At 44.0% G+C, this 15,758-nt stretch overlaps 1 protein-coding gene and 1 non-coding gene across 2 annotated transcripts in view; one reads left to right on the forward strand and one right to left on the reverse strand.

The window, feature by feature from the left end:
* Positions 1-15,758, forward strand: part of POLR1A (RNA polymerase I subunit A) — an 84,375-nt gene that overhangs the window by 7,063 nt on the left and 61,554 nt on the right. The window contains exons 3-10 of the mRNA XM_055540305.1: positions 394-543; positions 4,262-4,369; positions 5,521-5,606; positions 6,005-6,108; positions 12,201-12,287; positions 12,912-13,017; positions 13,285-13,447; positions 15,257-15,427. Of these exons, the coding sequence (XP_055396280.1) occupies positions 394-543; positions 4,262-4,369; positions 5,521-5,606; positions 6,005-6,108; positions 12,201-12,287; positions 12,912-13,017; positions 13,285-13,447; positions 15,257-15,427 (975 nt within the window). The remainder of the gene's footprint in view (positions 1-393; positions 544-4,261; positions 4,370-5,520; positions 5,607-6,004; positions 6,109-12,200; positions 12,288-12,911; positions 13,018-13,284; positions 13,448-15,256; positions 15,428-15,758) is intronic.
* LOC129623930 (small nucleolar RNA SNORA76) lies at positions 137-263 on the reverse strand. Its single transcript, XR_008700679.1, has one exon. It is a non-coding gene; the product is annotated as a small nucleolar RNA SNORA76 (small nucleolar RNA).

A 15,758-nucleotide genomic window follows, 5' to 3' on the forward strand; every position in this document is an offset into this window, starting at 1 on the left:
TAAAACCATAAGTGAAAAATACAGAAGAATATCTGTCAAGTTCTTAAGGCGAAGAAGGACTTTCCAGGTACATAGGGTGAGATGGAATTCTTTATTTCTCCACCCCCCATACTCCAGTCCCAGCAACCCAGGGCTTCCCTGTCGCTCAAGGTTAAACAAGGGCCGCCTCTGAGGGGGCTGACGACCCCAGTTATGCCTGGGCACACGTGCTCTGGCGCTGTAGCCTGCCATGGCCAGGCAAGGTGGGGGCTCAAAGGCAGCAGGTCAAAGTGGAATTCTTAAAAGGGTAAACTGCTGGCATAGAAACAAAAACCATAAGTGTGTATGTTGAAAATCACTTTGACTGCTATGTCACTTTCTAATATCCTGTCTCTTTTTATTCCCTCTTTTCAGAAACTCTACCTGTTGCTCCGGGGCTCCTGTTTAAACTGTCACATGCTGACCTGCCCCCGGGCTGTGGTTCACCTCTTACTGTGCCAGCTGAGAGTCCTGGAAGTTGGGGCCCTGCAAGCAGTGTATGAGCTGGAGAGAATTCTCTACAGGGTAGGTAACGTGACTATCCTGGTAATCAGACAAGCTAAAGCAGCAGGCATAAGAGCTGTTTGTGTATGAATAGTCCCCTAAGAATAGTTACCAGGGACTTCCCTGGTGGTCCAGGGGTAATGCAGGGTTCAATCCCTGGTCTGGGAAGATTCCACATGCCGTGAAACAACTAAGCCTGTGCGCCACAACTACTGAACCCACACTCTAGAACCTGAGCTCTGCAACAGGAGAAGCCACTGCAGTGAGAAGCCCCGAGCGCTGCAACTAGAAAGTAGCCCCCACTTGCTTAGATGCACAGCAGCTAACACGCCGTGCAGCCAAAAAGAAAGGTCACCAGAATGCTGGAGATTTAAGTCTTGTGACTGAGTACAAATAACTAGGCTTGAAAACATGAAGCTATAAGAATAATTAAAGAAATGTTTGTGAAAACAACATACAAATACAATTTTATCCATCAGTGAGCTTTCCCTGCCCCCAAACCCAGGATCCAACCAGAGTTCATGCATCGTTTTGAATGGTTATATCTCTTTGGTCTGCTTTAATGTAAGATATTTTAATATAGGGAATTTCTTTCCTTGACACTGACTTTTTTGAAGACATAAGGCTAGTTATCTTGTGGACTTCTCACATTCTGGATTTATCTGATTATTTCTTCATGAGATTCACATTTCAGTAAGATTATACCTACCTGATGTAGAATCCTTTGTATTGCATTATTTTAGGAGGCACCTGTTGTCCAGTTGTTCTGCTACTGGTAATGCTGGGTTTGGTGATTTGGAATGGATGGTGACCACCAGATCTCTCTTGTAAAGAGACATTCTGTTCGTGATTAATAATAACCTGGTACTATTATAAATATATTATTCATGATTAATAATTAATAACCTGGTAAAAAGTGAAAGTGTCAGTCTCTCAGTCGTGTCTGACTCATTGCAGCCCCATGGACTGTAGCCCACCAGGCTCCTCTGTCCATGGATTCTCCAGGCAAGAATACTGGAGTGAGTTGCCATTTCCTTCTCTAGAGTATCTTCCCAACCCAGGATTGAACCCAAGTCTCCTGCGTTGGAGGCTGATTCTTTACAGTCTAAGCGACCAGGGATGACCTGGTGTTATTATAAATATCTTATTTAAAATTAATTTCTGGTTGGTAGATCAAAATATTACTCACTTTTGTATGAAATAACCTGGTTATTCATCAGGGTATGACAATTCAATGAGACAAGGATCTCATCAATTCTAATACTTTATTTGTAGATTTTTTCAGATTTTCGACACACTCATATTACCTGTGAATAATAGTAAGTTTATTTATTTCAGCCTTTATATGTTTCATTTCTTGTCCAGACTTTATTAGGTGCCTAGGATCTACATGACTTTGTTCAAAGGGCAGCATGCATCCTTGTCTTGCTTCTTGTTACAAAGGGAAACCGTTCACCTTTCCTCTTCCCCTTCCCTTTCCTGAATAATTCAGGCTTAATGACATTAGGTGGGCAGAGCAGATAGGCTTCCACACAGAGATGCGACCTGGTGTGGGTTGTCAGGGCCCAAATGAGGTGAGAAAAGCATCCAAAACAAGACCTTATCTGTGTGTGCACGTGGCTAAAAAACTAATCTCAGGTCACATTTGTCCAAGAGAGAGCTTGTGTGTGAGAGAGAGTAGGGTTTTCTTAAACCTTTTACTCAGAGTAAATTTTACTTTTTTGGAATCCCAGGTGCCACTAGTGGTAAAAAACCACACCTGCCAGTGCAGGAAGCATGAGATACGGGTTCCATCCTGGGTCGGGACGATCCCTCGAGAAGGAAATGGCAACCCACTCCAGTATTCTTGCCTGGGAAATCCCATGGACAGAGGAGCCTGGCAGACTGTGGTCCATAGGATCACACAGAGTCGGACACGACTGAAACGACTTATCGTGCAGGAATTTGTCCATTTTGTTTAAAGTGTCAGATCTGTTGTTATAAAATTATTTGGGATGCCCACTACTTTAAAATATTTTGGGGTGAAGTATACCCACAGAAATTCATTAATTATACCCACAGTCTAACAAAGAGTTATAAAGTAACCATCACTGGTATGAGTGCCTTCAACATCAAACTACAGTCCGTATTTCCAGAAACTTCTTTTCTTTCTCCTCCTGGTGTGCTTATTTTTGACAGTTTGTCATTGTACTTGCTTCCCTGGTGGCTCAGTGGTAAAGAATCTGCCTGCCAATATAGGAGATGTGGTTTCAATCCCTGGATCAGGAAGATCTCTTGGAGAAGGAAATGGCAACCCACTCCAGCATTCTTGCCTGGGAAATCCCATGGACAGAGGAGTCTGGTGGGCTACAGTCTTCGGGGTCACATAGAGTCTCACACAATTTAGCAACTAGGCAACAACACTGTACTTAGCAAATTCTTTGCAGGAATAATTTGAGGTCTAGGATGCTGCCCCCTTTCCCCAGAGAGACTTCTTACTGCTTCTGCCCTGTGCTTGGTGACCTGGGACCATCAGAGTCCATAGTCAAGGCTGAAGGCTCCCTGGACTGCAGGCCGTGGGAATCCAGGTGTTCTGTTCCAGGGCTCATCTAGTTCCCAAGGACACAGTCCTTCAGGTTCCCAGATTTCTGTTTGTGGGATGTGGCAGGAAGATACCTTGTTTGATTCCTGTCCTTTCACTAACTCTAGGCTTTGATTTCTGTCCCCATTCATCATTTAAGACCCTCAGAATGAAAAGTTCAAAATTACTGGATTGTAAAATGTTTCCGAGGCCATGCTGGCATGTTGTACAGCTCCAGGGAGCATCCCAACTCTGTCAGCATCTTCCCTGGAGGGACATGGCTACGCTGAAGGCTGCCCCAGTGCTGGGCGATGTGGCAGCCCTGCTCAGAGCAGCCTTGGCCCCTGGGCTCTTTGACCTGGATCCCCATTTTCCCTTCATTATGGCCTGATTATCCCTCACAGTTCTGACAACTCTTCGGAACTTTACTTTTTAAAAAATATTTTATCCTGTTTTTTTGTTTTTTTTTTTACTTTTTCATTTGGTCTTAATAATCTGTGTGCTGTGCTGTGCTTAGTCACTCAGTCATGTCTGACTCTTTGTGACCCCATGGACTATAGCCTGCCAGACTGCTCTGTCCATCGGGATTCTCCAGGCAAGAATACTGGAGTGGGTTGCAATGCCCTCCTCCAGGGGATCTTCCCAACCTAGGGATTGCACCCAGGTCTCCAGCATTGCAGGCAGATTCTTTACTCTCTGAGCCACCAGGGAAGCCTTAATAATCTAGCCCACTAGATTGGAATAGCCTTAATAATCTAGCCCAGCTACCATTGGAAGCTGAATAGTCTCATTTATATATATTTGTTTATTCATTTGGTCATGCTGGGTCTTTGGTGTGGCAGGTGGGAGCTTCAGTCTTCATTGTGACATGTGGACTCTTGGTTGTGGTATGTGGGATCTAGTTCCCTGACCAGGGATCTAACCTGGGCCCCCTGCATTGGGAACTTGGAGTCTTAGCCACAGGACCACCAGGGAAGTCCCAGGACATTCTCAGTTTTGATTTTTTTTTAAACCAGCAACGTGGCCAAACTGTTTTGAAAAGGCACCACAGCAGCCCTAAGGTTTCTCCTTTCTCTCCCCTCAGATAAAGCTTTCCCCTCCCTTGGAGGGGCTGCCCCTGGTACTGCTTGTCATGCACATGCTTTATTTTGATCACATGGTTTTTCTCTTGTTTTTCAGTTTCTGGAAGAAAATGCTGATCCTACTGCCTGTGAAATTCAGGAAGAGCTAGAACAATATACAGTCAAAATCCTGCAGAACAACCTCCCGGGATCCCAGGGTGCACAAGTGAGTTATCCCATCTTTCTGTTCCCTGAACACTTGGTTTTTAGCATAATTATCACAGTTCCCTCTGTACTGTCTTTGACTTATCCCTTGGCTCAGATGATAAAGAATCCCCCTGCCATGCAGGAGACCCAGGTTTGATCCTTGGGTCAGAAAGATCCCCTGGAGCAGGAAATGGCAACCCACTCCAGTATTCTTGCCAGGAGAATCCCATGGACAGAGAAGCCTGGCAGGCTATAGTCCATAGGGTTGCAAAGAGTCAAAAACACTTTTTTTTGGCTTCCCAAAGCAGACCTGGGTCAGTTTTGAATCCCAGCTCTGCCTCTTGTGAAGGTCATATAACTGTCCCCAAGCCACTCTTTCCTCATCTTTGATGCCTGCCTATAGAACTGAGGAGAAGTTTAGAAGAAATTAGGTGCTTTGGGTACAGTGTCAGTGAGGTTCTGGCTTACGTCTCACTTGGAGAATGAGGCCCATGTCCTGTTCTTGTTTCTCTCTCCAGTGCTAAGTGACCACTGCCTCCCCATTCCCCCATAGCATCTGTGTAAGTGTTAATTTGTTCAGCCAGTGAATGGTGTAGGTAATCAACCTGCAGGGCTAATCTTGAGATCTGCTTCACCTAATGCCCAGGTTTCACACCAAAGATTATGACTTAAGTGGTCTGGGTTGGGGCCCCACGGTGGGGTACAAAAGCCCCCAAGCTAGGTCTCATTTGCAGAACTAGCTCCAAACCACTAGTTTTGCTTAACTGTGGATGTGCCTTGCCTCAGAGCCCTGAGGTTCATCCAGGGCAGATAGCAACTGCTGTCTCAGGTTTAACTTAAAATTAAATTATTTAATTTAATTAAATAATTTAATTATTTATTTTATTAAATTATTTAAATTTATTCATCCTTGCTATCTTCCAAGCTTACCAGTGCCCTCATGATCTCTTCATCTTAGTAACAGCTTGGTAAGTTTCCCCTATTATGAATGAAGAAACTTAAAGAAGTCACTTAGTGATTGGCAGTGTTTGGTTATGTTAGGGTTTTGTGGAGAATTTTAAGAAATGGGGTGGCTTCCTCTGATTTTTCAATAATAAGTGAAAACTACAAAATGTATACCTACTAGATCTCTTCAGGATGGCACTCAGGTTTTTTGACTTATTTTAACAGGTGAAAAATGTCTGTGAGAGCAGGAGCAAACTCATCTCTGTCTTCTGGAAGGTACATATGACTGCTAAGAGATGTCCCCACTGCAAGTGAGTCCTAGGCACTTCCCTCTAATTTTTTTTTATTTTATTTTATGGGTGTATAGTTGATTTACTCTATCATGTTAATTTCTGCTATATAGCAAAGTTATTGGCTATATATATCTATATGTATTCTTTTTCATATTTTTTCATTATGGTTTACTGTAGGATATTGAATATCATTCTCTGTGTTGTTTATCCATCCTATACATAATAGTTTGCATCTGCTAATCCCAAATTCCCAGTTCTTCCCTCACCTACCTGCCCTCTCCCTTGGCAACCACAGGTCTCTTCTCTAAATCTGTGAGTTTGTTTTTGTTTCCTAGATATGTTCATTTGTACCGTATCTTAGATTTTACATTGTTGGGTTTTTTCCTCTCTCTCCTCACAACTGTCCTCATGTCTAGAACTGGGCGATCAGTGGTCCGGAAGGAGCACAATAGCAAACTGACCATCACGTATCCGGCCATGGTGCACAGGGGAGCTGACCAGAAGGGCACTGAAGCCCAGGGTAAGCAGGTCCTGGGAGGCCCTCCGTGTGCTTTTCACGTGTGACCATCAGACGCGCGCCACGACTTGGGGATCCCTGGTCCTCTGTACCACATGCTTCTTGGCTGCGTGTCTGTGGTGGGCCAGCAGATGGTGGGTGTCTGGGGTCTTAGACCGGCGGGCATCCTGGTGCGTGCTCAGTCCTTGCCACTGGTGCACGTGCGAGGCAGTGCCCCACCGCCTGAACGAGGCACCTCTTGCCACAGGTGGTCAGTATTCTGAAAGATTTCTGAGGAAGAAGTTATTACTTGATAAATAGTTCAAACCATTTTGTTGTCAAACAAGTGTGGATATATTTTGGACTAAAATGTAGGTGAGGGACATTTTCCTCGGTGGTCCAGTGGTTAAGAATCTACCTTCCAATGCGGAGGACGCTGGTTCCATTCCGGGTCCAGGAGATAAGATCCCGCATGCCTTGGGACAGCTCAGCCCACAGGCCACAACTATAAAGCCCGTGCACCACAACAAAGACCTAGCACAGCCGAAACAAAAAATATATATATTTAAAAATAAAAAATGTAGGTGAATTTTAAAGAAAAACTGTGAGCATCTAAAGAACATTAGCGCCTCCTGCAGGCTGCTCTAGCTGTCCTCTCAGATCCCTGGAATAGAGTGTCTCCCACTCGGCTCTGCCCTGCTCTTAGGGGTACCTGGGAAGAAATTTGAGAGACTTAGTACTCCTGCTTTTTCATTTTTGTAGTTTTAAGTTTGTTGAACAATGCTTTCCACAGTTTATTGTGATCCATACAGTCAAAGGCTTTGGCATAGTCAATAAAGTAGAAATAGATGTTTTTCTGGAACTCTTGCTTTTTCGATGATCCAGTGGATGTTGGCAGTTTGATCTCGGGTTCCTCTGCCTTCAAAGCCTTTGACTGTGTAGATCACAATAAACTGTGGAAAATTCTGAAAGAGATGGGAATACCAGACCACCTGACCTGCCTCTTGAGAAACCTATATACAGGTCAGAAAGCAACAGTTATAACGACATGGAACAACAGACTGGTTCCAAATAGGAAAAGGAGTACGTCAAGGCTGTATATTGTCACCCTGCTTATTTAACTTATATGCGGAGTACATCATGAGAAACGTGGGGCTGGAAGAAGCACAAGCTGGAATCAAGATTGCCGGGAGAAATATCAATAACCTCAGATATGCAGATGACACCACCCTTTTGGCAGAAAGTGAAGAGGAACTAAAGAGCCTCTTGATGAAAGTGAAAGAGGAGAGTGAAAAACTTGGCTTAAAGCTCAACATTCAGAAAACTAAGATCATGGCATCTGGTCCCATCACTTCATGGGAAATAGATGGGGAAACAGTGGAAGGGGACGACAGAGGATGAGATGGCTGGATGGCATCACCAACTCGATGTACATGAGTTTGAGGAAACTCAGGGAGTTGGTGATGGACAGGGAGGCCTGGCATAGCGCAGTTCATGGGGTTGCAAAGAGTCGGAGACGACTGAGCGACTGAACTGAACTGAACAATGCTTTCTGGTTTTTCTTCTGAAGTAGTGAAGATTAAATAAGATTTTCCATTTGAAATGTTGAGCCCAGTGCCTGCTATGTTGAATATGCTTTGTGGATATTGGCCATTCATTTTTTATTATAATGCAGTCAGTGTGCCAGGGCAGAAAAAGCATCATCTGTTTTGGACAACTTGTGCCTGCGTGCATGCCAAGTCGCCTCAGCTGTGCCCGACTCTTTTCGACCCCATGGACTGTAGCTTACCAGGCTCAGGCTCCTCTGTCCATGGGATTCTCCAGGCAAGAATACTGGAGTGGGTTGCCATGCCCTTTCCCAGGGAATCTTACTGACCCAGGGATCGAACCCAAGTCTATTGGATCTCCTGCATTGGCAGGTGTATTCTTTACCACTGATCCACCAGGGAAGCCCTTTCAACACATGAATCTTGAGAACATATAAACATTTAGACCATAGTATAGCAAACTTGTTTATTACTTTAAAATAAATCTTCTATTTTAGACTAATTTTTAGATGTGTAGAAGAATTGCAGACATGCTGCAGAAATTCGTATGTACTTTTTACTCAGTTTGCCCTGATGAAACATCTTAGATCACCATGGCGTGTTTATCAAAACTAAGAAATTAACATTGGTATACTACTGTTAACTGACATGCAAACTTTATTTGAATGTCACCAGTTTATCCAGTGTGTGCTTGGTTACTAAGTCATGTCTGACTCTTTGTGACCCCATGGACTGTAACCTGCATTGGCAGGTGGATTCTTTACCTTCTGAGCCATTGGGAAGCCCAGTTTATCCAGTAATGTCCTCCTTATGTTGTTCCAGGATCCAGTCCAGGATACTACACTGCATTTAGAAAGTCTGTTTAATGCTTAACCATTAACAGGCACAAGGATGGGTTTTCCTGCACTATACTTATATTAAATAAGATTTTCCATTTGAAATATTGAGCCCAGTGCCTGCTGTGTTGAATATGCTTTGTGGATATTGGCCATTCATTTTTTATTATAATGCAGTCAGTGTGCCAGGGCAGAAAAAGCATCATCTGTTATGTATAGTTATGTATAGTATGTATAGTAACTATACATATACATATAGTAACTGTTATGTATAGTAACTATACATAGCCCTGAAAACAATTTTTAAGGTTGGAAACTGCTACTCTAGACTTCAGGGCACTTTAGGGAATATTCATAGATTGAGAAGAAAGGTGGTCAGGATTCTAGAGGATGACTATTTGGGGCAAATATCTAACAGGCAGCCTTTAAGTGCCTTTGCCAGACCAATTCTTTGGAGTAATTGTCACTGCAACTATGAGAATATGATGGTGCCAACCAAAATCCTGTGCATCAGAAACAAGTCAGCAGTGGTCTTGGATGGTTTTCGGATTGGATTGGTCGTATTTAGCAGGCGTTTACTTGTTGGGCGCTCAGCCTTATGCCCAGGAACATCCTGTGGCTGAGCCCAGTGCCAAGCTGGGGACCTGACCTTGTGGCCTCCATTCTCAGGGAAGGCTGCGGGTGAGGCAGCTCAATTACTCCAGGGAGAGGTGATGCAGAGGCAGGTGAGCATTTGGACAAACGATCTGGCCACGTCCCTGGTATCTAATGGGCCATGCAGTTGGGCCTGTGGCTCAGTGGTCCCCACATACTCCTGATCTCACGAGGAGTGCTGTTAGCTTGTGAAATTCACACATGACCAGTGTGCTATTCAAGCCCCATTATGCCTGCTAGCATTTTCAAGTGAGACCTCTTACAGCCGAGGTGCTTCGCCCACCATGAGCCAATCTTCCCCATTGTTTGACTTCCCAACTTTTTTTTTCTTTCATACAGGAGCTCTTGGAGCTAAACTAAATACATGTTGCAGCTGTTCTGAAATCCTATTGAAGCAGATTTCATTTTTTTTTTTTAAACAAGGTCACTGGATGGTATTTTTGTCTCAATATTCATTTTTATTCATTTATTTGGCTGTGCCAGGTCTTAGTTGTGGCGTGCAAACTCTTGGCTGTGGCATGTGGGATCTAGTTCCCTGACTAGGGATGGAACCCGGGCACCCTGCATTGGGAGCACAGAGTCTTAGCCACTGGACCACCAGGGAAGTCCCTGAGGCAAATAGCATTTTTGCAGGCTCAAAAAGGGCCTGGTTAGGAAGGGTGCAGTCCATGTGAGGAGGTGGCATTCTGCAAGTCTCTTCTGACTCAAACCCAGTGAGTGAATGACCTCCATCTGCCTTAATAGGGGTTAAACTGGGCTGGGGCCACTTCCTGCACTAGCGACTCTGAGTCAGGAGCTGAAGAGAGCTACCAGATGCCGCTCATCTTCCTCAGTTCATCAAGGCAGATTAGTGAGAAAGAAGTTTCCAGAAATGCCCACAAAATTGTCCTTTAGGTTAATGAGGTCTTTTCTCCCCACTGAACACCCATAACTTTCTATATCTGGCTTATCCCCAAAGGTCAGAGCCTTTCTCCATTGCATTCCCCTCACTTCCTTCAACTGCATTAACTGGTTGAAATGTTTTGCTTTTATAGGAATCAAAATTTTAAATGTGTTCACTCTTGACCTAACTATTCCGCTTTTATAATCTTATCCTAAGAATTATGCATGCCCACAGTATTAAGTAGTTTTGAATTGGAAATATCTTAAATGCCTGTTAGTAGAGACTAATTAAATAAATTATGGTACATCTTATTAATTGTTTTCTAAGTTACAAATTTCTCTAAAAACTTTCCATGATGTATCTTCTACAGTTGGTAAAGAAACCAAGTAGAGAATTAGAGGTGAATGAAGCTGGGTTTTACAAATATAGAAAAAAGCAGAAGAGTGGGGTTTTTTTTTTTTAATATAAATTATCTTATAGTATTTTGAACATGTGTATCTAAGCCAGTGAAAACTTAGTATCTGCTGGGTCTTGCTGCTGCTGCTAAGTCACTTTAGTCGTATCCAACTCTGTGCGACCCCAGAGACGGCAGCCCGCCAGGCTCCCCCGTCCCTGGGATTCTCCAGGCAAGAACACTGGAGTGGGTTGCTATTTCCTTCTCCAAAGCGTGAAAGTGAAAAGTGAAAGTGAAGTCGCTCAGTCCTGTCCAACTCTTAGTGACCCCTTAGATGCTGTTAATTGTTAGGAACACAGACAAGACACAGTTTCTACCCTGATAAGTGCATTAAAAAAATATTGAGTGATTTTGTGGGGAGAGGTGGGGTGCTGAGAGCCACAAGGCTTGTGGGATCTTAGTTCCCTGACCCAGGAGTCAAAGCCAGGCACTCGGCAGTGAGAGCACTGAGTCCTAATCACTAGACTGGCAGGAAATTCCCAAGCAGTGTATAATTTTGATGAATGTGTTCCAAAAGAGGTTGATAGTTTTGACGGGAGGGGATACTCACCACTATACAAAGGCTGAAGTTGATAGTTTTGAACCTAGAGGTCACATTACTCACTTTCTTAATCATCTAAATGCTTGGGGCCACACCTACTGAATGTGACTTACTCTGGGAGTGGCTGATTAAAGAGTATCCCAGAGTGATCTTGGTTAATCTGAGAAATCAAGATCCATCTACTTATCACCAGCATGATAGTTGTAAGAAGAAACTGAATATACATTCACCCATAAAAATGTTCATCTTCATTTATCCATAATTCTCCTGCTGTGAACCTTTCTGGTAAAAGCCATGTGCATAAAGCTATTTATCACAGTGTGACTTAAAATAAAAATAAATTGAGGTCAGCTCAGATGTCCAACTATTAGAACGTGGTTAAGTCACTTATAAAACGTCCTCTCAGGAATATCATGCTGCAATTAAAAATGATGGCGAGGGACTTCCATGGTGGTCCAGTGGTTAAGAGTCTGCCTCGCAGTGCAGGGGATGTGGGTTCAATCCCTGCTGGGGGCACTAAGATCCCATGTGCCATAAAGCAAGTAAGCCTGCGCACTGCAACGGAGGATCCTGTGTGCCGCCACTGAGTGACCCGATACAGCCGGATAGATAAATAAAATAAAAATGATGGTGAGATACAAGCTATAGGGCAACATGCAGAAATGCTCATAAGATGACACTAAATGAGCAAAGTGGTACAGAGTAAATCTGCACCTAACACTTTATAAACCAAAGGACCAGAAAAGAATATGTAAGTGGTCATGGTGATAACATGATATAATTGTGGGTGATTTTTTTTTTCCCCTTTGGCTCTACCTTTTAGGTTTCATACAATAGTTGTTTGGTTTTCATTACTTTAGAAATTAGATTAAGGGGAGGGGGGGGAATCCACAGCAGAGAGTAGGTTGTCCTAGAGATTGACTTAAAAAAAAAAAAAGTATTTATTTTAATTTGTTTCTTTGGCTGCCTCAGATCTTAGTTGAAGCATGTGGGATCTTGTTCTCCAACCCAGGATCAAACCCAGGCCCTCTGTATTGGGAGTGTGGGGCCTTAGCCACTGGACCACTAGGGAAGTCTGTAGAGATTGATTTTTTGGTCAGATTGCAGGCTTGGAGGAGTGGGGAAAGGAATTGCTAAATCCCATTACGGAAAGAGTGTCTCTAATTGACTTACTGTGCTCGCTTACCCTCTTCCACTCCAGGAATTGAGGAAGCTCAGTTGGGAAAACGAGGATACCTGACACCCTCCAGTGCTCAAGAACATCTCATAGCTCTTTGGAAAAATGAAGGTGCTGTGCCAGGCTGAAGAAACAGCCCATTGACTCCCTGGACTCCTTTACCCTGCTTTTTTATGGTTTCAAAATTGTGATTCTTGTAGCTCTCTCCTGAAACGGAACCATAGATTTGGGGCAGGCTTCAGGGTACCTTGTCATTGATATTTATAGTGTGGGAAATGTCTTTATTCCTTGAACCATGAACTTGATGATTACTATAACTGAGCCTTATCATTAAATGATAGCTGTGGGTGGGCATTGCTTAGTACAGTTTGACATGTGTCTTGAAGGCGCAGTGTAACTCACCTTATTTTTTTAATGTATTTTATTTGCTTATTTATTTTCATTATTGTTTTTTAATATTGCATTTTTATTTGTCTATTTTTTTCACTGCACCATGCGGCATGTGGGATTTTGGTTCCCTGACCAGGGATGGAACCTGCACCCCTTGCAGTGGAAGTGCAGAGTCTTAACCACTGGACCGCCAGGCAATTCCTTCATTAGTTTTTATGAAGACACATGTGATCTTACTCTCCCTATTGTCCTATATTCTGGGTTTTTTGTAAAAATTTTTGTGGTCACCCTTCCATGCTCTTAATGTATAGGTTTAAATGATCTTTTGATTTATTTCAAACACAGGGTTCTTTCTGAATTACCTTTTTTTGGGACTGGAAGATGTTGGCATGGAGTCCAGGTTCAACCCCAGTATGTTCTTTCTGGATTTCTTGGTGGTACCACCCTCAAGGTAATACCCTTTCACTGGCTTTATTTCACCTGAAAAAGGTTTATGGAATAATTGAATAATGACCTCTGGGAGAGAAAGGAAGGGTCAAAGGTGCTGAAAAATAGAGCAGCAGTTCCACTCCCAGGTGGCAGGTGGTGGGACTATTTTCCTCTTCATTTTTCCTGAGTGCAGGAGGAATGTGGGTTTCTTTTGGAGATTGGGGCGTGTGAATAGGGATGGGTAAGCGGCTGAGGGAAGTGTGCACTGATTCCACATGTCCTCCTGCAGGTATCGCCCTGTCAACCGCCTTGGGGACCAGATGTTCACCAACGGGCAGACGGTGAACTTGCAGGCTGTCATGAAGGACGTGGTTCTGATCCGAAAGCTTCTGGCACTGATGGCCCAAGAACAGGAGCTGCCAAGTGAGGTGGCAGCACCCACCACAGAAGAGGTCAGGAGCTGATGCCTTAGTTCTAGCTTCCTACGCTGTGGGTGCAGAATGCTATGGGAATGCTATGGGTCCTGGGAGATACCGGTTGGCAATCCTGCATGGTTGTGTGTGAGCCATGGGTTTGGGAGGACTGGGCAATGTCTGGGGGAAAGTGTGGGTCTGAGCATGACCGCAGTGACCATGCCCAGTGACCTTGATTGAGTTGTTTTGGTTTCTTGTTCTTATCTCCACAATAAAATGAGTGATCTGTGGGGAGGTTTTATCCGTGGTTGTGGTCTGGGCTACCTGTTGTCACTGGCAGTTCTAGAAAGAACAGTCTGTGGTCCTCAGGCTCTAAACCTGTCCCTACTGGGCTCTGGTACCAGAGACCCATGCCACCTAGCTCTGATTTTGGCTCTTGAAGATCTCTAGCATCAGGGTCAGGAAGGCAGTGTTGGCATTTGGAAGAGTTTCCCGCAATAGGAGTGTCAGATTTGGTGTCAGATTTGGGGCTTAATTTTCTCCCCAATAAATGTTGGAGCTGAATTCCATTTTCCTGTTTCAGCAAACGTTTCCTGAATCCCTTTTAGTGTGCTAGGTCTACAGTGGGTATAAAGATGAGTCAGGCACTCAGGAAGTTTGTTGAGATTGGTGACATCCTTCTCAGCTTTAAGATTCTTTCTAAATGCAAATAGGAAGGACTGTCTCAGCCTTGAGTAGACCAGAGAGGCTCCCAGGCTCTCTTCCCTGGGTGGGACCGGCCCGTCACCAGGTGGCGCCACAGTCTGTCGGGGACACCCATGCTTGGGTTACTCAGCCTTTTTGCTTGGGTTTCTTTGGTTTTGCTTGAGTTTTCTGATCTGCCTGTGTAAATGTGCTTTAAAAAAAAAATGCTCAATATTAGAGATATCTGCCATCTGCAGGTCCTGGTCTACTTTCAAAGAGATGGCCATAGGATTGCCACGTCCAGTGACCAGAGCTAAAGATTTCATGTTGATGTCTCTTGAAAGTAGGGTAGCCTTTGTCCAAGAAAAAAGCTAAATCTCAGCAGAAATGAGCAGCATCCTCTCAGATTCTTGAGGTCACTACTGCCTGAAGTCAAAGTGCCCTCTTTTCCATCTGATCAATAGCAAGAGTTCTTTCTTCCCATACTTGCTCCACGGCGGCCCTCTCATGAATCATGAATGCCTGGGTGTGAATAGGCATGCGCCATTCCAGGCACTGAGGATGCGCCAGTGAGACTGGTCTCACCCATTTCACAAGTAGGCGCGTGGCCCTACTTGTCAGCTGATGCCTTCAGAAGTGAGTTAGTCTGACAGGGGTGCTGTCATCATACAGGGGACCCTGGGAGGCTCCTTCAGCCAGAATAGAAACCACACCTGTCTTCCCTATAACTGAGAAGTCTTCTGTTCCTCAGGATTGAGGACAGGCCCACTTTATCACCAGTGGTTTCCATGACATTCTCACTTACTGGATCCCCCTTCCATCAGCGCTGACGGGTTTCTTCTCTCTTCTGACCCACTGGGTCGAGGGACCATTTGTCTCTCTCCTGTGTCATACCTACCCAGCCCAAGAGGGCCAGTCCAGGTGGCCAGACAGTCGGTCAATAGGTGGTGCTCTAGGGCAGCTTACCGCCTCATACGTTGTCGATGCACACGGACAAGATCAATTTATGAGCACTTGGGCCACAAATCTGTCAAGTTCAAAAGACATAAAGGCCAACTTCAGAGTTCATCATTTGTCAGAGCTCAAGTGAAAAAGAAAAGTGGAACCAGGCCTGACCTTGAGGGCTTTTCATCACGCCCGTTTTTCTTGGTTGTGTCTTGGCAGGAAAAAGACTCTTGGATGGCTATGGACCGATCCTTTTTGAGTCAGCTTCCAGGCCAGTCCCTCACAGACAAACTTTACAACATTTGGATTCGCCTTCAGAGCCACGTTAATATTGTGTTTGATAGCGAGATGGACAAATTAATGATGGAAAAGTACCCCGGCATTAGACAGGTGAGCAGTTGGATCCCCATTGCTAGCCGAAGGGGTTAAATAATAAACGTGTTTGTCTTAAGGAAGAAAACAGTAACCATACTTGTTTTTTTCCCTTGACAGTGACTGTTTTATTTTAACCAATTGGCACTACCGTAGTTTTGGTTTACTTTTTATTTTGTTATTTTTTAGTGAAAATATGAAAGATTTATTTCAACTGTATAAAATAATTGAAAGAGGAGTAAAAGAAGATATTAATAAAAGATGGTCCTAACTGAAGAATGAATGAAACTAAAATTGCAGACCAAAAAACCCAAACATAATAAAGATGTGCATAGTATTGGGTTGGCCA

The sequence above is a fragment of the Bubalus kerabau genome, chromosome 11 (assembly GCF_029407905.1).
Source record: "Bubalus kerabau isolate K-KA32 ecotype Philippines breed swamp buffalo chromosome 11, PCC_UOA_SB_1v2, whole genome shotgun sequence".
Classification (NCBI taxonomy): domain Eukaryota; kingdom Metazoa; phylum Chordata; class Mammalia; order Artiodactyla; family Bovidae; genus Bubalus; species Bubalus kerabau.